General features: G+C 31.7%; 1 protein-coding gene across 1 annotated transcript in view; it reads right to left on the bottom strand.

The window, feature by feature from the left end:
* Positions 1-23,367, bottom strand: part of HDAC2 (histone deacetylase 2) — a 53,275-nt gene that overhangs the window by 27,313 nt on the left and 2,595 nt on the right. Inside the window, exons 2-6 of the mRNA XM_051997571.1 lie at positions 7,696-7,808; positions 4,047-4,164; positions 1,485-1,559; positions 1,124-1,262; positions 213-354 (exon numbers count right to left, since the gene is read on the bottom strand). Of these exons, the coding sequence (XP_051853531.1) occupies positions 213-354; positions 1,124-1,262; positions 1,485-1,559; positions 4,047-4,164; positions 7,696-7,808 (587 nt within the window). The remainder of the gene's footprint in view (positions 1-212; positions 355-1,123; positions 1,263-1,484; positions 1,560-4,046; positions 4,165-7,695; positions 7,809-23,367) is intronic.

Raw genomic sequence — 23,367 nt, forward strand, 5'->3', positions numbered from 1 at the left:
CTCAGTAGTTCATGAAGAAAAGTACCTCTGACAATATAGATGCTTAATAAGATTTTGTTGAGGAAGATTAAAATTCAGGTCTAGGTCAGAAAGCTCTAAGTATACTGTGTATAATGCACATAACTTAATAAGGCACATGCACTAATTAGGTCACATATGAATTCTACAATTCCCCATAAAGCAAATCAAATTAAAAAGCTTAGCAGACTTACCCTCAAGTCTCCTGTACCAGGAAAGTATTCACCATATTTGTGGAATGATACAGTCATTACACGGTCTGTTGTATAAAATGCTTCCTCAACACCATCACCATGATGGATATCAATATCAATGTACAGGACTCTCTGATGGTACCTACAAAAAGATTCACAGGAAATAAATATTTATAGGAAAAATAAATATAGAGAATAAAACATATTAGTTAAGAAAGAATCTAATTCATAAAACTACCAAAAGCTATATAGAGTGATCATCAATGATCCTTTGAACTACAAAAACTCAGGCAGAGTTCTGGTCTTCCTACACATTTCTGTATCCTGTTTTAACATGTAACATAGTACCTGCCAGTGTTTCCAGTTCTTATAATTATAAGAAAAGACTTTCTCATTATGAAATACAATTAGCATAAATTTAAGAAGTGGTATGGAGAAATCCTGGGTTTATCCCCTTAAGAATGAAATCAAAGGTGAAAAAACCCTGAAACCATACAGAGAATAGCAACCCTGAAAAGAAAACATCAGATCCTGATTATGCCTTTTAAAACAAGGAAGAAACCCTTCAAAACTTGCTGGCCATTAATTATTTATTGACTATTTAGTGAAAGTCTATTCCCTCCTCATCTTTCTTAAGTCTTCAAAGAATCCTTAAATGTTCCCAACCATAACTGGGAATGTAAAATTATGACAGGACATTAATTTTGACCTTGTACCTTTAATACTTTCTTCTCCTCCAAAAATTGTCAAGAATAAGCTCTCAATGTTGGATTAAATGAATACAAGTCAAAACTCAAGTAAAATAAAATAATTAAAAAAAAAATTTTTTTTTGCTAATATGGGTATTTTCACTAATATGTGGAATTATCAATAAAGTTATAATATCAAAAAATAACTATCAATGAACTTACTTTAGCAATTCTAGGATGGCAAGGACAATATCATTAACATAGCAGAAACCTGATGCTTCTGATTTCTTTGCATGATGAAGACCTCCAGCCCAGTTAACAGCCATGTCAGTCTGTTGTCTGTTTAATTTTACTGCCCCAGCTAAGAAAGAGAAATTTAAAAAGGAAAAAAGGTGTTAGTTCTAACAATGGTTAAAATAAGAAAGAATTTAGCATAATTTTTCATTACATAAGAGATGGGGAAATTTCAGGTCTTGATTTTCAAATCAAGAAGTATTTAAGTGTCTAGCAGGTGCTTTTAAAACTGAGAAGACTGAAATTTTAAACCCATTTTTGGATACAGGATTAAATCAAGATTACATACCAACAGAGCCACCAGTTGATAGTTGGCAAAACTCAAAAAGCCCATCAAACACAGGACAATCTTCTCCAACGTTAACTGTGGAAAAAAATACCAAGTCTAATTTACCCTATTGAATCAATGCAAAAAGTTAAACACAACAAATATTAAGTACTTTGTATAAAGGACTAAAGTTAGTCACTGCCTTGAAGAAACTTAGTTTAAAGAACTTTTTAAAGAAGCTAGTAAAATGTAGATACACAAACTTTATATATAAAATGTTACATGATTCCAAAAAAGAGACTGTTTTTGTTTGGATATTTGCTTCAGAGAAGATTTCTTTATTTCAACAGCTAGAAAAGAAGGAAAGTTTTCATATTTATCAAATAGTAGAGTTTTGAGAGGAAATAGTGTGAAAAAATGGAATGGTAGATTAGAGCCAGACTGTAGAGGGCTTTGAACAACAAGCTAAAAAGTCAAGGTTTTATTCAGAAAGCAATAAGAAGGTTTCTGAAAAGTAATATTATGCAATAAGATGTATACATGGAAGCACTTTATGTGACAGAATAAAGGAAACACTGCTAATAAGAAAAGGAAGAGAAGAAATATTTTAACAGACTAAATGAAAAGCAATGCTACACTAATTCATTGTATTAAACAAAAATATAAAAATTAATTTTTCAAGAGAAATACTGAAAAAAAGCAGAAATGATGGAAGCTTAGGGATTACCAGACCTCACTCAAGTCAAATAAATACAATAATCATAAAAAAAATGATCTGGTAAGTTATTTCATGTACACCCACATATATACTCAGTGAAAGAAAGAACAGTTAAATAATACTCCTAAAGAAATAAAAACATTAACTCAGTATTTAATAAATCCAAGAATACCAATTAATTACTAAGAAGTAGACTCCTCAGCCAAGAAAATATGCTCAGAAAAACTGGAAAGCATTCTGGTGAAATATAGATTAAGATCAATGTGTTATTACCATCTACCACAATAAATTCCAATGGACAAATGATCTAAATAAAAAGCAAAAAATAAATAAATAAGTAAAAGTCAAACTATTTTGAAAACAGGAAAGAAAGAAAAGGAAGGAAAATATTTTACTAGATACAAGATAAAAGAGATAGCATATGACAAAACAATCAAGACAATGTAAAATTAAAAAGCTAATGTACAAATGAAAGCCATTCAGCTAGAATTAAGATGTTATAGATTAGGAAAAAAATCCTTTTGCATTAAAGAACTGATAAATATCTGACATCCAAAATATAAGGAGCTGACACAAATCTATAAAACTAAAGAGACATTCCATAATGGACATGTGTTTTGAAGAATAAATATAGTTTTCAAAAGAAATACAAACTGTCCACAACCACCTAAAAAATGTTGAAAAATTACTAATAATCAGAGTAATGAAAATTAAAACAAAAGTAAAACAGAAATCACACTCTCCAAACTAGCAAAAATGATAAAAGTCTAGAAAATATTGTTAGAAGAACTAAAGAAATATTTGCAAGCAGCACTAATTCAATTGTGTGGGTTAGAGCACACAAGTTGATACCTGTGTAATAACAATATCTAAATTATATATATATGAGTTGGCCCCGTTCCACTACTAGAGAACTATGCATTTCCCTCCAAGTAGTTTACTCTTAGCAAGAGATCCCTATGCATAAAAATGGTTAGAAGGAGTAAGAGACAAAATAGATTTATTTATTAAATTCAATTAATTAATTAATTTATTAAATGCCTGTTGTGTATTAGGTACTATGCTAAGGACTTCATAAATATCTCATTTGAGCCTCACAACACTCCTGTGAGGTAGGTGCTGTTATTATTATTCCCAATTTTTTTTTGCTTTTACTGTTGAAGGTTAAGGACAGTCTTGATTTCAAGATCATACTACTATGAGAGTAACCAGAAGTTCAACTACATATGCTAGTTTCCCATTAAAAGTTATTTGCACTAGAAGTCTCTAATACCAAGAAATAAAAGCCAATAACTCAATTTTTAAATCCCGGAATTTCCTAGTTACATTACTTTTATAATCCTAAATTAACCCTTTGTTAATCAGGACAAAAGCCACCAGAGCATAATTAAGCCACACTAAATGTCATTTTAATAATTTCCAAGTGACTACAGACTATTATTACTTCATTTCACCCACAGAAAGTAACTTTTAACATCAGAGTTCAATGGAAAGACAAAAATGTGTAGTATTTATGTTACATTGCCATCAGGCTTAAATGAAATACTGTAAAGAAAGTGCTTTGTTTTAAAGTGTTATGTAAAGTATTATATAAATGTTAGTTGTCATTGTTACTATCATTTGCCATTAAACAACACTGAAAATTAACTGAAACAAGACAAAAATTGCTATCTAGGCACCTCTTTCCATAAATGTTAATACCTTAATATGTCCTGAAAATTTACATATAGAATGAGGAATAAGACTAATGTTATCCTATTATACTTTGTGATCATTTAAGTTTTATATAAGCATATATAAAGTCTCTATATAAACAGTAATTTTATGAAACAATATTAACATTTACTTTTAATATCCAAACTCACATCTTTGCATCTGCTTGCTATACTCAGACATATTATCTGGCCTTATTGAGCGCAGAAATTTTATGTATTCATCGCTGTGATACTTGGTCATTTCTTCAGCTGTAGCTTTGTGGGGCCTCTGTAGGAAAAGAACAAAAATTTTAGGATTATATCTAATTTAAAAAAAATTCATTAAGAAAAGATGCTTAAATGTTCCCATTTGTTATCATTACTGAAAAAGAAAAATGTCTGAAAAAATGAATAACCAGTCAGAAAGACTAGTCCAAAATATCAGATTCACTGTCAACTCCAATCTTTAATCATGCCATCTCCTTCCTTGTCTATCCAAAATCAAACTTAGGAGTAGAGACCTTGCTCAGGACTTATTACCTTCCTTTTATCATGTATCTTCCTTTATCAGATGCCTCTCAAAAGGGGGACCCTTGATGACATGAAAGCATTCAATTTTTTCTCAGATAATAAGAGGACTGAGGAGAAAACTGCTCATATATAAGTAGCACTCTAGATATTACTAAATAATTACAATGAAATATACATGAAAGAATAGAGCTAACACTAATAAATTCATTAATTAACAAACATTTATTAAATGTCTACAATATACCAAGTAGACATTAATATACCAAGAAATGTGCTCGGTGCTAGGATTATAAAGACAAAAGCAAAACTGCTATAAACTGATAATTTCAAAAGTCTACACACAAGTAATAATCAAGAGGAAATAAGCAAGAAGGAAATAAACTTGAACCTCAAGAGTATCACTGAAATTTAGTGACATAAAACATATGTACTCTGGATGGATTAATAAAAAGTTATGGCATAAATTGTTTAAAAAGAGAAGAAAGGAGACAATGGTAGTATTGTATATGTATATAAAAAACATACTTGTATGAGAAAATCTATAAATTTAGAACTAGAATGGGGAAAGTATGGTGGAAACCATTTGGTTGAAAATCAATGGATTGAGAAATAAAAAAAAATTATCCTTAAAGAATCCTAGAGTACACATAGACAGTAAAAGGAAATAAATGGGATATTTATTTAACAAAAGAGAACATTAACCTGATAAAAGAGGTATAATGCAGATATGCAGAATTTGCTACAGCTCTTTGTGCCAAAAAAGCACAGCTAGTAATTTTTTTTTACTTACCTTAATGATGATTTTTGTCATTCAAAAAGTAGAGAAAACAATAAAGGGAAATTTAATTCCAGAGACAACTGAACAGAGGAACTGGCTGCTAGAGTAGAACTGATGGGAACCCTGGGTGGAAGCAACCACTTCCTCCCAGTAATATGTATAATAAGGGAAAGAAAACCTAGGCATAGTCTGATATACATCTTATATTTTGGGAGAGCAGGTTAAGGGCTCTGAAGGATAGCCAGATTCCATGGACAAACTCTACAGAGGAAATCTGCTTAGGAGAGTCAGGAAACACTCAAAAATGAAATTCCTGAAAATAAAAGGCAACAATTCTAATGAAAAGGAAAAATAGGTGCTGTGAAGAAAACAATGTGAATGAACATGGAATTCACTAACCAAATGCAAGTTATAGAAGGATACATCCAGAAGATCATAGCAAGACAATGCAATTAAGGATAAATATTAATATACTATAGTCATAGAATATGATAAGACAATATTGAAAAAGCGAAAATGCTCAATTCTTTTTCATGTATGTTTTCTCTGTTAAAGAAGTGATCTCTACAACAGAAATACTTGGACAAAAACTATTAACAGGGAGCAGATAACCAAGGTAAGTAAAAGAGCACCCAGGAAGTACCCATGACTAAATTCAAGTTTCCTGGCTCAGATGAACTAATTACATGTACTGTTACTAAAAGAAGTAGGATGGCTGGGCCACTGTCAATAATATTTGAAAGCAAGCCTGGAGAAGGAACTGCAAAGATGGAGAAGAATAATGCTCTGATTTTCATAAGAAAATGCCTATGCATTTTAAAACAAAGAGCTTACCTGTGACTGCTAGGAAAATTCTACAAGGGAGCATTAAAGAGATGATTAGTAACATCTAGGAAATAAAACAGTTTTTACTAAGACCCAGCATAATATCATCCAGAATGGGTCATACCAAAAGAGATGCATTTGTTGTTCTGACAGAATTACTCAACTGATAGGGAAGAGGATGTCACAGAATTTACAAAGATTTTAGTAAAATATTTGATAAAGAGGTTCAAACTATTCTCTGTGCACGAGAGGGCAATACAATTAGAATCAGTAGAATGACTGAACTCAAAGAGAAGTCATTAATGTGTAAGTCAACTTGGAAATTTTCAGTCAAATATTCTGGGGTATGTACTTAGCCCTGTCCTATTTATCCCCATGTCTTGGAATAAAGATATAGATGGCACATTATCAAATTTGCAAATGACACAAAAATGAGAAAAAATGATTAACAATGAATGATATTTAGTATCTTAAAAAAAACAACAACAATCCAATGATAGGCTAAATAAAGCAATGGGCTGAATCTAAAAGGATGAAATTCAATAGGAATGTAAAGTTTTACATTTAGGATCAAGAAATCAACCTCATAGATACAAAATTACATGAATCATCGAAAATGGTAATCAAAAACTGCTAATGCAATCTTGGGCTACAATAAGACAGACAGATATTCAGGAAGTAAGTGATAGTTCCTCTATACTCTTCCCTGGTCAGACCATATCTGAAAGAGTTTAAGAAGAATAATGATAAAATAAGAGTGTACAAAATTGTCACCTAGAATAATAAAAAGCCTTGAATGGAATAAGGATTAGGCTTATTCCATTTGGCTCCAGTAGGTAGAGCCAGAAACAACAGAGATTTGTAAAAAGGCAAATTTAAGCTTGATATCAGTAAAAGTTTCTAACAGAACTAACTGAAAAGTTAAATGAGGGGGGATCCTCTTAGTGAAGGTCTTCAAGAAAGAACAGATGATTAGCAGTTGTACATATTATCCTAGAAATTCATTTTCAGGTACATATGGACTAGATAGATGCTGAGATTCCTTCCAATTTTAACAGTCTATGTGAGTTACATAGTGACAATGGGGGGGGGGAGACAAGAAAAGATTACTCAAGGATTTAAGGTCATAAAACACAGTAGATCATTAGAACTGAAGCTTGGGATCCAATACCATCAATTAACTTGGGCACATCACTTTCTTAAGAACCTTAATTTACTATCCTCAAAGGAAAAAAAAAAGGGGCTTGGATGAAGATGTTGTGGACCTTCTGCCTCAAATTTTGTCCTTCTGACTTATCTTCCTAATTAAACAATGTCTTGCAGTAGAGCAGGGACTCACTTTTTTCGTATTTCCTCAGCACCCTATGCAAGGATATGCATACATAGAGCGGCTAGTGTTTGACAAACACGCTTGGGGTTTTTTGGTTGTTGTTTCTTTCTGTTTCATTTTATTACGTTACTTAATGGATTGCTATTAAATTGGGATAATTTAAAAATGAGGAAAGACTATTTAAGACCCAGATGTTCCAAGAAGACTGAAGATAGAGAAGAAAGAAAATACCCCAACATATTTTTCTCTCATTCACCATTGTTAATAATACTCATTTTGTCAAAACTACTCATTTCAAAGTAGCAGTTCAATTATATATTCAATCATGAATTTTCTTGCAAAAAAGTGATACTCACATAAATTTCCATTTTCCTATACAAGCCATAATTTAACAGCAGGTTATGGGTCATGCGGATCCTATGAGGTTTCATAGGATGACCCTGTCCATAATAATAATTTCCAATATCACCTGAAATAAGAAGAAATATGTACAATCAATAATTCCAATAAGAATTTATAGTTTACAGAGAAGCATTTTAAAGGATACCATTTTTTTAGACCTATCCTATATAATAATGCCCTGATTTACAGCATTTCACAATAATATCATCAGTTAAACAAACCACATTTAGCTTAGACAACTATCATAGAGTACATAGTGCCCTAGTTCAGTCTCAACTTTTACCAATTCATTGTATGACACCTATATTGAGCTCTGATATGCTTATATATAATATGATAGATTTAATCTCTTAATTTCCTTCTAGTTTGAAAAAAACCCTAAGAATTCCATGATATGTTATTATTACCAAATCACTGAAAAGTAAAACAAATTTTAATCCAACAGTTTATTGATGAGGGGAATATTCTAGGACAGTTTTCACTAACAAGATTACGTATCTTAAATATTTAAATAATTGTTTCATTGAACTACACCAATTATCTTAACATCTTGTAGAGATTTACCTTATACCAAAAATACATTTAGTAACTTTAAGAAATGAAATTATATATAATTTTTTTTCAATTTTCAGCCAGGTGAACAAAAGAAACTTAAATATTATATTAAAAATTATTCTTGCTTTTTATGTTCTTGATAAATCTGACAAGGAAAAATTAGCATGCCTTTCAGTTTTCTTACTTTAAGATGAATATACACAAAGAAAATTGTCCTTAATGGGAGTCACAATCAAGTATGGCCACACTCACACTAAATTGGTAATTCACTTCTGGAATCACATTTTTTTTTTTTTTTAACTTGGCCTTTTGGTCTGTAATGAGTTATTGACTATTGTGATACCCAAGTTGGATGTGTCTATAAAGATGAACATAATCATGAACAGACCCAATCTGGGAGATGGCCTAAGAGTTGAATATTCTATACCATTCTGCATTATTGGAGTATGTGGGATAGAGGATAGAGGTCTAACTTATACCCAAATGATTTAATATAAGAGTTACATTGCCTGGAAAAAAAAGAAAAGAAAATTGTTCCTACTATTTTAAAAGGAATATCTGATTTAAAAAACCTGATAATAGTTTTAAAAAATGCCTCTGATGAGTCTAGATGCTCAACATGCCTGCAACTAATCACTCATATTTGTATGGATTTAAAAATCTTATTAGGGGAAGGGTGGTGGAGTCAAAATGGCTGTGAGAGTCAGCATTTTTACACAGCTCACCTAACACATAGCTTCGTTACAACAAGCTAGAAAATGTGTGAAACTAGAAAAGCTAAGAATAAAAAAAATAATAATAAAATAAAAAAACAGCATAAAGTCATTTTTCCAGCCTAGAGCTTAGGAAGATGGAAAGGTCTATGGACAATGAGTTGGAGGCTGGCTAGGAATAGCAAGGGAGGCAGCAACAACAGTGGTGGGGAACATTTTAGTGAACAAGGATTTTAAACGAGCAGAGAAGCACAGGGACTGAAGAAATTCCCAGGGTTGAGAACTGGTGCCAGGTGGCACTCTGTTATAACCATCATCCAATTTCAGGTTGCACTTCTAGGGCAGATACCTCACTGGGTACAGAGCAAGGAATAAGTTCCAGAACCATAGCTATGTATCTCTAAGCCTAACAGCAAAGGGGGGGGGGGGGGGGGGGGACGGGGGGACGGGACTCAGCTTTAGCCTTTAGTCCTACACACAAACCTTTGGTAGAATAATCTGGGTAGAAACCAAGAATAAAACAGTCAGCAGTTCAACTGTTCTGAACCTGTCAAAGCTCCTAGGGAACTAATAGTGATCGAGTCCAGGGATAGTCTACTGAAAGTCAAATGCACATATGTCAACAGACCTAAACCTCGGTCAGGAAGTTGCAGAGATTAGGCCACTAAGGCAGTGAACATACTTCTTTCCAGATAATTTACAAAACCTTGCAAGCACCTAGGACAGAGGCTCAAGCTAGACAATTCCCCCAGAAATAAGTAGAGCTCAACACTAACATAATGTCTAAAACACTAAGCAATCTGGAAAAATTGATCAAACAAACAAAAAAGAAGCCACAATGGTGACAGGGAAGCTCAAGACACAAACATGGAAAAAGACAATGACCTGAAAATATCTACAATCTCAAAGAAAAAACACAGATTAAACAGAAACCCAACAAGAATTCTTAGAAGAGGATTTTTTAAAAAAGAAGTTTCAAAAGAACAAAATAAACAAATACTAGCAAAGACATTATAGCAAAAATATCACAAAGATCACATATTATGAGCAGAATTGACAACATCAATAACAAAATTATCATTATTTCAAAAGATGTTGAAAAAATCTTGATAAAATACTCATTCCTGTTAAAACTCTGGGAAGTAAAAAAATAAAAGGAGAATTCCCTCAAAGGATAAGTAACACCTGTTTAAAATCAAGAGTAAACATTACTGGTGGAGTGGATAAACTAGAAGCCTTTCCATAAGAGCAAGGTTCATGAAACAAGGCTTACATTATCACCATTACTATTCAATATTGTACTTTTCTAGGTAGCTGTAGCAATAATAAAAAGAAATTAAATAAGTATATGCAGTGAGAAAACAAAACTATCACTCTTTAGAGATGATATTATGGTTCTCTATGAGATGATGAGTTCTCTACAACCTAGTCAGCTAAAAAGCTAACTGAACAATTAACAACTTCAGCAAACTTGCAGGAGATTTAAAAAAACCCACATAAAATAAATCCACAATAAATCAACAGCATTTCTGAATATTACCAATAAATCCAGCAGAGAGACAGAAAGAGAATTTCCATTTAAGATAACTAAATACAATATAAAATACTTAGGAGTTTATAAATGATATAAATGAACACAATTACAAAATACTTTTCATACAAATAAAAACATCTAATAATTGGAAAAATATTAGTTACTTATAGACTGAGCCAATATAAAAAAGATGACAATAATGCCTAATTTGCTTATCAAATGCTACACCAATTAAACTACCAAAGAATTAGGTAGGAAAAAAATAATAAAACTCACCCAGAGAAACAAAAGATCAAGAATATCAAAAGAATTAATTTAAAAAACAACAACTGGAAGGGTGGCTTTGTAATACCCAAATTAAAATTTTTATTACAAAACTGTAGTTATGAAAACAATTTGCTAATGAATAAAAAAGAGAGGCTGATCAATGAAACAGATTAGGCCTACCAGATACATAAGCAAATGAACAAAGTAATCTAGTGTTGATATACCCAAAGATCCTAGTTATTGGAGCAAGAAATCACTATTTGGCAAAGACTTTTAAGAAAACTGTAAAGTAGATTAGTAAAAATGAAGCAATGACCAATATGTCACATTTTATATCAAGAAGAGTTCAAAGTGAGTGCATGATTTAGACATAAAGAATAATATCATAAGCAAATCAGTAGAGCAGGAAAAAAATACCTATCAAGCCAATGAATATGGGAAGGGTTTATGATCAAACAAGGGATAATGAGATTCAAGGAAGACAAAATAGACAATCTTGATTAATAAGAAATTTAAAAGTTTTTGCACAAAAAAACCTAAGCAGCTAAAATGATAAAAGCAATAAACAGGGTGGGGATTCTTTGCACCGAGTTTTTCTGATAAAGGTCTCATTTCTAAATTATATAGGGAAATGGTATAAGTCATTCTTCAAATGATAAATGGAAAAAAGATATGAAGAAAGTTTTCAGAGGTAGCTATCAACTGACAAATAAAAAAATCATAAATAAATGCAAATTAAAATAACTTAAGTACCATCTCACAATCACCACACTGGCTAAGATGATGAAAAAATAAAATGACAAATGCTGAAGGGGGATGCCCTGTTGGTGAAACTGTGAAATAGTCCAATCATTTTAAAAAGCAATATGGAACTATGCCCAAGAGGCTATTAAATAGTGTATAACTTTGGATGTAGATATACTGTTACTAGGTCTATAACCAAAAGAGATTCCTGGTCTTTCATCACCCCCCAAAAAGATGAAAAAAATTCATGTTTTTCATACTTATTTTAAAAAATACTTATAGCAGCTCTTTTTGTGATTAACAAAAATTAGAAACTGAAGTAATGCTCACTAACTGGGGAATGGCTGAACAAGTTATATGGCACATGAATGTTATAAAATACTACTTGTGCTTTAAAAAATAATAAAGGGAATGAGATTAGAAAAACCTAGGAAGACCTAGAGGAACTTACTCAAAGTGAAATTAGAAGAACCAACAATCTATAATAGCAACAGCAATATTGTAAACAGTCAACAGTAAAAAATTTCAATAATTCTGATCAACATAATGACATACCACCGTTTGACAGAATTTATGAACACAGCTTTATATATAGTCCTGAAAGTTATAACTAATTATTAAGGAAGTACACTGTTTAATGTCCATTTCTCAGACAAGTAAATGAGCACCTAGGAACCAGAAAACAGGGACATTCATGCATTTGCTTGATGAGACCAATTCACAAAACTTTTTAAAGAGTTATCTTATATGAAGTCTGTATCCCAAAGAGATCCAAGAAAAAGAAAAACAACCTAAATGTACAAAAATATTATAGCAGCTCTTTTTTTTTGCAGAGGCAAAAGAATTGGAAATTAAGACATCTATTATGAAGGAAATGGCTTAAAAACTTGTGGCATATCTTTGTTATTGGAAACGATAGGATATAAGAAATGATCAGAGGGATGGTTCAGAAAAACTTGTAAAGACCTATACTAACATAAGTGAGTAGAACCACAAAATCGTTGTACCCAGTAATAGCAATATTGTAACAATGACCAACTGCGCAAGATTTGTTGTTTAGTCATGTCCAACTTTTCATGACCCTATTAGAGGTTTTCCTGGCAAAGATATTATAGTGGTCTGCCATTTCCTTTTCCAGCTCATCTACAGTTGAAGGAAACTTAGGTTAACTGACTTGCCCAAAGTCACAGAGCTATTAAGTGTCTGAGACTGGATTTGAACTCAGATCTTTTTTACTCTAGACCCAGGTTCTATCCATTACCACCTAACTGTGTGATGCTACTGATTAATATGATGATCCAAGACAATCTCTAAGGACTCATGATGAAAATTACTATCTACTTCCAGAAAGAGAGAGAGAGAGAGATTGAGAGAGAACTGATGAACTATGAGTAGATATTTAAATATAACTTTTTTTTTCAATTCTTGCTTTTGGGGGATGGGGGGGATGTCACTTGACTAATATGGGAATGTTTTAAATGTTTTCACATGTGTAATGGGAATCATATTGCCTATCTTCTTAGTGAGCAGCAGAGAAATTCTTCCTTGAGAAAATTTTGAACTAAAAAAAATTTTAAATGTTAAAAATAAAAAACAAATTTTAAAAAATTAAATATATATTTTCCTAAATGTTCAATTTAGTGATAAATATTTAAGATTAAATCAAAGTTTACACGTTTTAGATGATGTTAGAAATCTTAAACCAAAACCCCCCACTGTTTTCAAAGTTACTTTTATCTATCATATTACATTTTACAAATTCAAATTACTCAAAAATTTCTTTAATGATGTCAAAAATGAGTAATTTGACGCTTCAAGTTCATTTAACTTTTCCAATTCGGTGAGAATTTAACATACTATGAAGCTTTTTTTGGTGCACTTTTAAAGCATATATTCTTTGCTTCTCATAACCTCATACTAGAGTCACTAATACACACACACACACACACACACACACACACACACACACACACACACACACACTTTTTTTCTTTTGATCAGAACTCATATTTTCATTGGTTTGGAGGAACTCCTGGCATAAGAAAAAATACCCCCTTATCAATGCAGATCAATAACCATTTTGCATCATGTAGACTCAGCAAAGACTTTAGGTGAACTGCTCAGATCAAGTCTGCAATTTGTTTCAGTTTTTGTCAGTAGGACTTAGACTCAGTTTTTCTGATTTTTAACACTTTTCTCTATCCATTATGTCATGCTGCCTGTACATTTCATAGAAAGTAGTTTTAACAGTCTTTCTTATTTTTAATGGTGTCTGGGTTACCTATTTCTTTGAAATTATTAAGTAAATGGATGAAAGGTTATTTCTTAACGTAAAAGGAAGAAATTATGCAAATAACTATATGATTTTGCTATATGTTGAACTATTCTCAAAGGGTTGAAGCTTTATGATTCAATAGTTTATGTAATTATCTTGTATTTTAAGTTATTGAATGCTTCTTAATAAAGTCAACTATTCATCTTCAGCACAGAGCAGTCTTTTGAAATGTTTTAGTTATAAAATATTTCATGAAAATTCTGGGAATAAATTTATTTTGTTTCTGTACCATGGTCATTAAAAAATCATTTCAAAACAATTGTCCATTTTTTAAAATGCAGTAATATTTCCAAAAGTAATAATTAACATTTATTTAGCACCTTAAGGTTTGTAAAGTCATTACACATTATTTGATATTAAGTATTCATAGTTGAAACTTCTAACTTCAGTTAAATTTTGAAACAAAACATCTTCAATCTATTATTATTACTTTCCCCCCCTCTTTTTCTAGCTTTGAAACTCTCTTCTGCAGATTATTAAAACAGGCATTTAGGGATTGTTTAAATTAAAGGTTAGCAACCTCTATTTTTCAGGTTCCATCACCAAGGACCAGCAAACCTATAGGTTACTGTTATGAAACCAAAATTACCTTCTACGAAAATAAAAGTGTAATAATAACTATTGATCTCTGTTAGCCACAATTCAGAAATTATCTAGAGATGTGTTATAATTGTGTTGTAAGAAACAAGTAGTATTTACAAAGGCAAATAAAATGTCAGTTCAACCAAACAGTAACTTCATCCTATAAACAAAGGAGATATAGTTGGATGCTATTAGACAACGTATCTACAAAATTGTCAGAGAGCAACAAGTTGGAGCCAATCCCATAACAAATTGATTCCAAATATGAACTTACAGAAAATGATTAAAGAACTTCCAAAGCTCATTGATAAATGATCTCTAAAGTTCCATTCAAGGAGCCACTCCTAAGCATACTGACTTTTGTCCTGCCATTGGACTTGGATGACTCAAGAAGATAGGCTGACTAATTTGCACAACTTTGCTTCACTTAAATCCAATTCACTCACAAGTTAATATATCACTTGTGATGTCAATAGTCTACTTTGAAATGAAAGGCAAACAATTTTGAAACTGTATGATTACAAATCATTAATTCCGTATACTGTCACCTTTTCTTAACACACCAAAGATCCATGACAGCTGAAGTATACAATAAAAAAAAAAAAAAAATCTACAAACAATAATTTGAGGAATTTAATTCCTTATTCAAAAATATTTATAATACAAACACATAGGTACAAGAAACTATGCAATACAATGGATAAAGAACTTAATGCTCCACTAAAAGAAAAATCACAAAAATATTTGTGATCAAATTATAGAGGGATTCCTTCAAGAATCTGCCACCTCCCACTTAAAATTTTCTACAAGATCCTAAAGGTTAAAGCTGCAAAAGGAACAAGTAGAGAAGACTATATTGTTCTTAATCTTTCAAAAGCCATTTTTCTTCCCTTCAATGGCATGGCCATTTAGGTTTTTTTTGAGGAGAACAGAGAGAAGTGGGTAAAATAATTGTGGGCAGAGAGGAAACAAAGATATCTCAAAATTCTGCAACTGTGCTAGATTAACTTTACATTTTGACATACTATACTATGATGTCCCTTCTTCCCCTCCCCCCTAATAATAATAATAATAATAATAATAATAATAATAATTAGGAAATAAGAACTCAAGTAATAGAGAAAAAAAATTTCCCCAAAATTAGCATTGTGAAAAAACTATTACCATAAGCTATCAGTTAGACAGGACATTGAAGCTCACCTAATCCAATTCACAGAAGAAAGACAATAACAAATCAAACACTAGATTAGTGTTTGTTGGTGGAGTTGGGAACTGATCCAACCATTCTGGTGAGGGAACTATGCCCAAAGGGTATCAAATTGTGCATACCCTTTGATCCAGTAGTGTCTCTACTGGGTCTATATTCCAAAGAGTTCATAAAAAAGGGGAAAAAACCTACATATATAAAAATGTTTTTAACAGACCTTTTTGAAGTGGCAAGGAACTAGAAACTGAATAGATGCCCATTAGCTGAACAAGTTATGGTATATAAATGTTATGAAATATTATTTTTCTATAAGAAATGATAAGTAGGATTGTTGGAATTCTTACTAAGTATTAAGTCATTAGAATTGATAGAGACAATAATTATCTAATTTAGCATGGTTCAGTATGATTGATCTGATCCTATGAGGAGATGTTATGGGCCAGAACTTGAAACAAGGTACTAAGTGGAATTGAGGAGACAATGTTTAAATCTACTTTAGAATTGATTTAATCCTACAACAAATAACGGTTTCCCAGTGATATAATGATTAGTGTGTACTCAGTGTACAGCATATAAGCAAGAAGCTCTCAGGGCCAAAGAGCACTCTGAAAGAGACAGAAGCCCTTATGCTGGTTGGAGACATTCAGAGGGAGGTAGGGGCTGAAGCTCAAGACTTTGAAGGACACAGTAAAGAACTGGATTTTAACTCCTGGCTGTGTTTGGAGTGATTATTACTCAGAACTGAAACGAAGGCTACCTCCAGAAAACCTCCCCAAGAAATCTGCTCCCAGAGAACCATTATATATTCTAAAAAAGAACACCACCACATAGGATGATATCAGAAAAGCCTGAAAAGACTTATATGAACTGATGATAAATGAAGTGAGTAAAAACCAAGAGAACACTACACAGCAGAAAGATTATGTAATGATCAACTGTGACAGACGTGGCTCCTTTTAATAAAGAGTGATTGATTCAAGGCAATCCCAATAGACTTGTGATGTTAAAGAACCACCCACATCCAGAGAGAGGATTGTGAGAACTGAAAGTGTATCACAACATAGCATTTTCACCTTTTTTGTGTTTGTTGTTGTTTGTTGGTTTATTTTTTTCCCCCTCTCATTTCCAATCCCCACTTTGAATCTCATTTTTCTTTTGCAGCATGATAAATGTGGAAATAAATATGTTTAGAAGAATTGCACATATACTATACTAGATTACTTGTTGTTTAAGAGAGCAGAGAGATGGGGAAGGAGGAAGAAAGTTTTGGAATAGAAGGTTTTGCAAGGGTGAATGTTGAAAACAATTTTTGTATGTATTTTGAAAAATAAAACTATTATTAAATAAACAAACAAGACTTCTGACAAATGATGTTCTAGAGTAGAACTTCTTTCATTTTTTTCCATTTGCCATCCCTTTTTGCCCAGAATTTTTATGTGACCCCAAGTATATAAATATAAAAAATAGGTATATACATCAAAAATCTGATAATAAATCATAATTCTGTGATCCCCCTATTCAGTTACAAGGTTGCAATCCACTGTGCTTAAAAATGTTCTCCATATTCAAACATCTTTAATTGCTAAGAAAAAAATGTAAAGAACTATCAAAAATGCAAAATATTTAGTTAAAGGAGACTTCTGTGACTATATATTCAAGCTAGTACCTGAACAAGACTCCTCACTATAAAACTTGCAACAAATGTTTGATTGTACAATCTCTGTTGGAAGACTGTCAGTCCTTATACCTAATCATTTTTAGAAAGTTTCTCCTTATATGATGTTACTAAAAATGCCTTTTGGCAACTTCCACATACTGGTCCTGATTCTGCCCTCTAGAGAAAACTTCAATTTTTAAGTTAAACAAAAGAATTCAATTTATTTCTGAGTGTTCAGAAAATCAATTTGCCTTTTCTACTATTTAGCTTCTATATCATGCCTAAATATGTTTGAAATTATTTAACTGATTTAATTGGATTTTAAATCAATTAAATCTCTTCCACTAAAGTTCTCCCAGATATCCCACAGTGGAATACAAGTGACCCTGGATTCTTTAAAGTTATTACAGTATCTATTCATTCCTAGGTCTAAGACAGTAAGTGCCAAGCATGCACCCAGTTTAGTCATCACCAGATAGTTGGTCACCAGTTGTTTTAATCACAGCAACACATAAAGATTCTCCCCATTCTACTCCCTTAGATGTGGAAAATTATGATTTACATTAGTGATACAACAAAACTTTAAAAATTCCTCCTGAATCCTCATGGAAGTAACAAAAAAAGTAACAAAAAAATCCATCATAAATAAATTTAATCATGGCACATATTCCTGCAACTGTTTTACCAAGGATTTAGAAGCCTTACATATCCACAGGAGCCTAAATGAAATCAAGTAGAGAAGTATTTATTAAGCACATATATCAGCAATGAGTATTTATTAAGCAACTACGTTTAAGTATCTGACATACAAAGATAAGCAAAAATAATAACTGATTTCAAGGAGTTCATAATCTAAAGGGAAAACAACATACAAACACACAACAACACAAATTACATACATATAATATACAAGCTAAATTAAAAGTGACATGGTCAGAGATGTTTTAGTAAGATCACTTTGTTAGCTGATGAGAGAATAAAATACAGTGGAGAGAAACTTGATGCAGAAAGAAAGCTAATAAAATTGTCTAAATATGAGATGATGAGAGCCTGCATTAGGGAGATGGCAGTATCAAAGACATAGATGAGAGACAGTGGGAAGATAGAATCAATATATTTAGCAACAGACTAAATATGTGAGTGTCTATGTGTGTATGTGTATTCACACATGCACATGAGCATGGGTATGAGACAAACATAAAGAGAGATAGCCAATCAGACACAGAGACACAGAGAAAGAGAGAAAGATAAGTGACAGTAAGGAACCAAGGATGATATCTAGATTTTGAGCCTGTGTGACTGGTGGTGCAACCTCCATGATAATACATAAAATACAAAGGAGAATAGAGTTTAGGGAGAAAGAGTTTTAAGATGCCTATGAGATATTCAATTGGAGATGTGCAATTGGTGTTGTAAGAATGGAGGTCAAGAGAAAGATTAGAGCTGGATAAAGAGATCTAAGGATTATCTATAAAGAAAAGCATTGAATCCATAGGAGTTGATGAGCTTGACAAGAGAAGTAGAATAGGAAAAAAGAACAAGTTTTTAATAGAATACTAGCCTGTGCTAGATTCCTCAGTAACTGCTTCATACTATATTCATTCCCAATACAAGTTATGTTTCTCATTGTTTGTATTAAGTCAAAGGTTGGTACTTTTATATAAAAGATTTGGTAATATATCTTTTTTGTCCAAATAAAGAAAGACCTAAAATAATTTGGATCAATTATTCATAAGTAGGTTCAGTCAATTTAATAAAAGTGGCAACACTACCTAAATTAATTTATTTCAAATTATCAATGTAGGAAAGAATTATTTTAGTGAGGTAGAAAAAAATAGTGAAATCCTTATGGAAGAACAAGATCAAGAATTACAAGGGCAATAATGAAAAATAAAAGTGGGAAAGAAGGGGGGATTTATTAGTATCAGAATTATCACAAAGAATTACTCAATTAGGTACTAGTTAAAAATAGGAAAATCAGTGGAAGAAATTAAGTATACAACACAAAGAAACAGAACACATTAACTGTTCAATAAACTCAAGGACACTAATTATTGGGATATGGATTTAGTTTTGACCAAACCTATGGGAAAACTAGAAAAGTATTTGGTACAAATTGGATATATATCAACACTTATACCACATACCAAGGTAAACTCCAAATGCAAAAGTGATTTAGACATAAAAAGTAACAAAATAAGCAAATAAGAGGAAGAAATATATAACCGTTCAGATGTATTGGGAAAGGAAGAGGTCATGACTAAACAAGAAATAGAGAAAAAAGGATCACAGAAATTAAAATAAACAATTCTGATTACATAAAATATGAAAGTTTTTAATTAACAAATTTAACGTAATTACAATTAGAAAGGAAAAATTCTTGTACTGAGTTTGTGTGACATCTCATTTCCAAAATATAGAAAGAACTGATTAAAATGTATTAGATTAAGAGCCATTCTCCCAGACTTATCAATAGTCATAAAAAAATCCAAATAATTACTGAATAAATTAAAATGATTTCTGCCTCAAACCCATCAGATTGTTGAAGATGACAAAAGAGGAAAATGATAAATGTTGGAGGGATTATGGGAAATTAAGGACATTACGGCTCTCCTGATGGATCTGTGTATTGGTTCAGACGTTTTGGAAAGTAATCTCTGTAACTATGTCCAAGAATTTACTCAACTATGCATAACTTTGACCCAACTATGCCACTATTAGACTTTTACCTTAAGAAGATCAAAGGATTGATATAAAAATATTCATAGCAGTTTTTTTTTTGTGGAGACAAAAACTAGAAAATCAATTGAAGAATAGATAAACAAATTGTGGTTTGTAAATGTACTGGAATATAACTGTGTTATAAGAAATGATGAAACTGACAGTTTCAAAGTAAAATGGAAAGATCTCTATGATCTGATACAGAAGTCAAAAGAACTAGGAAAATAATTTATAAAATGACAACATTATTGAAAAAAATTCTTCAAAATACTTTAGAACTGAAAACTTTTATTAATGTAATGATAAACTAGAGTATTAAAACAATTCACCTATTCCTCTTCCTCATAAAAGTGATAAACATAAAATATAGAGAGATGCAATCATTTTTGGCCACATAAACTACATGGGAATTGGTTTTGCTACACTATGCTTATTTATTGTAAGGACATTTTTTTATTTGTTTTACTCTTCTATTGAAAGGAGCAGTGGGAAGGAGAATTTTTTAAATTTTACAATAATGTACTTTTTAGTATAAATACTTTGTATGAACAAAATTAAGTACTCATTTCTCTAACTGGCTTATAAAAAGGACATGTCCCATTAGGCAATACATTTAAATAATAATGTTAGAGGAAAATGATATAAATAAAAACTTCATACCAAATGAAAAAGTTTTAACTCTCACAGTAAATATAATTTCAGATATAGCAAACTATGTCATCTATAGTCTTTAGTTCTTATACAGGATGTCCCGAAAGACTTAAGAGCAGTTTTAAAATTTAAACACTACATCAATGAGAACATGCGTTCCATCCTTTCTTTCCATATATATGTTATATCTACATTTATATATAAACAACAAACTATAAGGAGCTTCTTTTTTCCTCCCAGAATTTCTTTGTTTTTCTCCATCTCAAATTGTTGCTAGATTGCTTATTTTCTTTAGATAAGTATTTTCCAAACTATTCTAAAGACTCGTTCCATATGATGTCAATAAGGGTTCTAGGTGGGAAAATGACAATAGCTACATTACTCCCTCTAAAATATTAAATTTCATACTCTCAGAGTTAGAAGGGAACTCAGAGATCAACCTCATTTAACAGATGAAGAAACTGAATTACAGAGCTAAAGGTCACACAGCTAGTAAGAAGCAAGGTCAGAATTTAATCCCAAATATTTTGACTCAAAATCCAGATTATTTTGCCTCAAATTATGCACATGCAAAACATTCATTTTACAACATGCTATGGCTTTTATTTTGTCACTAAATTTAATCAATTGGCCTTTGCTCAAGAGGTATTCCAAGCTCAAAGATTCTCTGAGATGATATTCATGGTATGATTAACAGATCTCAAATTCGGAAGTGTTTTATGACCAAATTAATTTGATAAATGCTGCTTACTTGGTTGGTGAATTATCTAAACTTCTTCTATTTTTTTCTTCCTGATGAGTTCCTAATCATATTAGTATTAAAAATAGCTCTTAGAATGTTAGTCTTGTACACAGTTTGCTGAATTAATAAAACTTATGACTAAGATTGGCATTTTTATGTCTGTGTATACCTTCAGTTGTTATTTTTCTTTCTCCTCTCTCCTACTATTTTGCCCTTCTGAGTTTTAAAATGAAGAGGATGAAAATAAAAGGTCATCAAAAAAGTGAAGAAAAGACATTTATAAGAGGAAAATGGCCTGGCACAGAGAAGGCACTTAAATGTTTACTGGCTTAAAGCAAAATTTGCAAAATTTAAAGTTCCTTCTAAGGGTCCCAAATTGCAATTATCTTTATTTTATCTTTGAAAATTTGGTAAAAATTCTTTCTTACATATTATTCTAACTGTAAGACTATTGAAATTACAAAAAATATTCATATTTATTACACAGATTTCAATGCTATTACAGGAGAGGGATTAAAACTATGAAGGAATGCTAATGATTAAAAACACAATAAAGTAAAGTTATCAAAATCAAAGATATCATAGGCCAAATGTTAGCTAACAAAGGGACCCAACTTCTTTTCAAAGGTAAAATTTAAAAAGCATTGCAATAAATGCTTATCTAACAACAATAATCTAAAGGAAATCAATCAAATATTAAGCATCTACTAAGTAAGTGCCTACTATGTTGCAACACTGGCACAGAGATAGAATCAGTTCTTACTGGGTGGGATCTTTCACTGTTTCGAGGAAACAACAGGTTCAAATAAATAAATACAAAATGTATACAAGGTAATGGGTGGATGAGGGTATCAGGAAATGTTTCACATAGAAGCTGCCTCTTGGGCTTTGAAAGAATCTACAGAGATTCTAAAAGTCTGAGAGGAGGAAGGAGTAAAATCTGGATCAATCTTTACAAAGGCAAGGAGATGGGATATGATGGAATGTCTTGAGGGACAGTAAATAAATAGACCAATTTAATTAGAATGCAGATAAAGGGAAGTAATATATAATTTACCTATATTAAATTAGTTAAAAGTATGCAAGTTAAGAACATAGATTAAATGAGAAGTCAATTCAACTCAAAACACTTATTGAGCATCCACTGCATTCATAGCTGTGCTTTTCAGGCTAGACAATAAGGCAAAGTTTAGTTTAAAAGAATTAGTTGTGTGATTCACAATAAATCCATTTCAGAACTACAAAACACAAATAGCTGAAGATAGATGAGGTAGGGAGAAAGCCCTCCTAGGGAAAGTCAAATGAGTGCCATTCTTTTCAAACAGAATTTATAGTAAAAGAGGAAAAAAAGAGATGATGCTCTTCTGCTAATTGAAGAAGCAAAAAAGCAGAGGACTTTCTTTTAGTACAGGGAGTAGGCAGATCTGGCTGTCTAAAGTGCCTGGAAGAATTTGATAAGGCTGAAAAAAATGTAGGTGGCGTCAGAGTGGGGAGGAAGAGAGGAAAGACCAGTGTCACATAAAAAGCATCTAATCTAATGATTTTCTTGCCATCTTTGATGGCAATCCTTAGAACAGTAATATAACTAATCAAAGTAGTCCAAAATAAAGAAATACTGGCAAAATCCACCTCTCTTGCTATTCTCATTGTTTCTACTCCATCATTTCGTCTAGATGCCCTTACAGAACAAAATACTTTGATATAATTACCATAACCATACAATTTTCAGAACTCTAGTAGGGTCAATTTAGTTCTGATATTTATTTTAAACGATTATTACACACAGGCTAGTGATATAAAAATTAAAAGTGACAGTCTCAGCTCTCAAGGACCTTACAATCTACTAAGAGGGATACATTAGGTACACAAACACCCTTAGTTATACAGAGAGAGTGCTATGGGGAAAAGAAGAGACTAA

This window comes from Antechinus flavipes, chromosome 4 (assembly GCF_016432865.1).
Source record: "Antechinus flavipes isolate AdamAnt ecotype Samford, QLD, Australia chromosome 4, AdamAnt_v2, whole genome shotgun sequence".
In the NCBI taxonomy this organism is placed as follows: domain Eukaryota; kingdom Metazoa; phylum Chordata; class Mammalia; order Dasyuromorphia; family Dasyuridae; genus Antechinus; species Antechinus flavipes.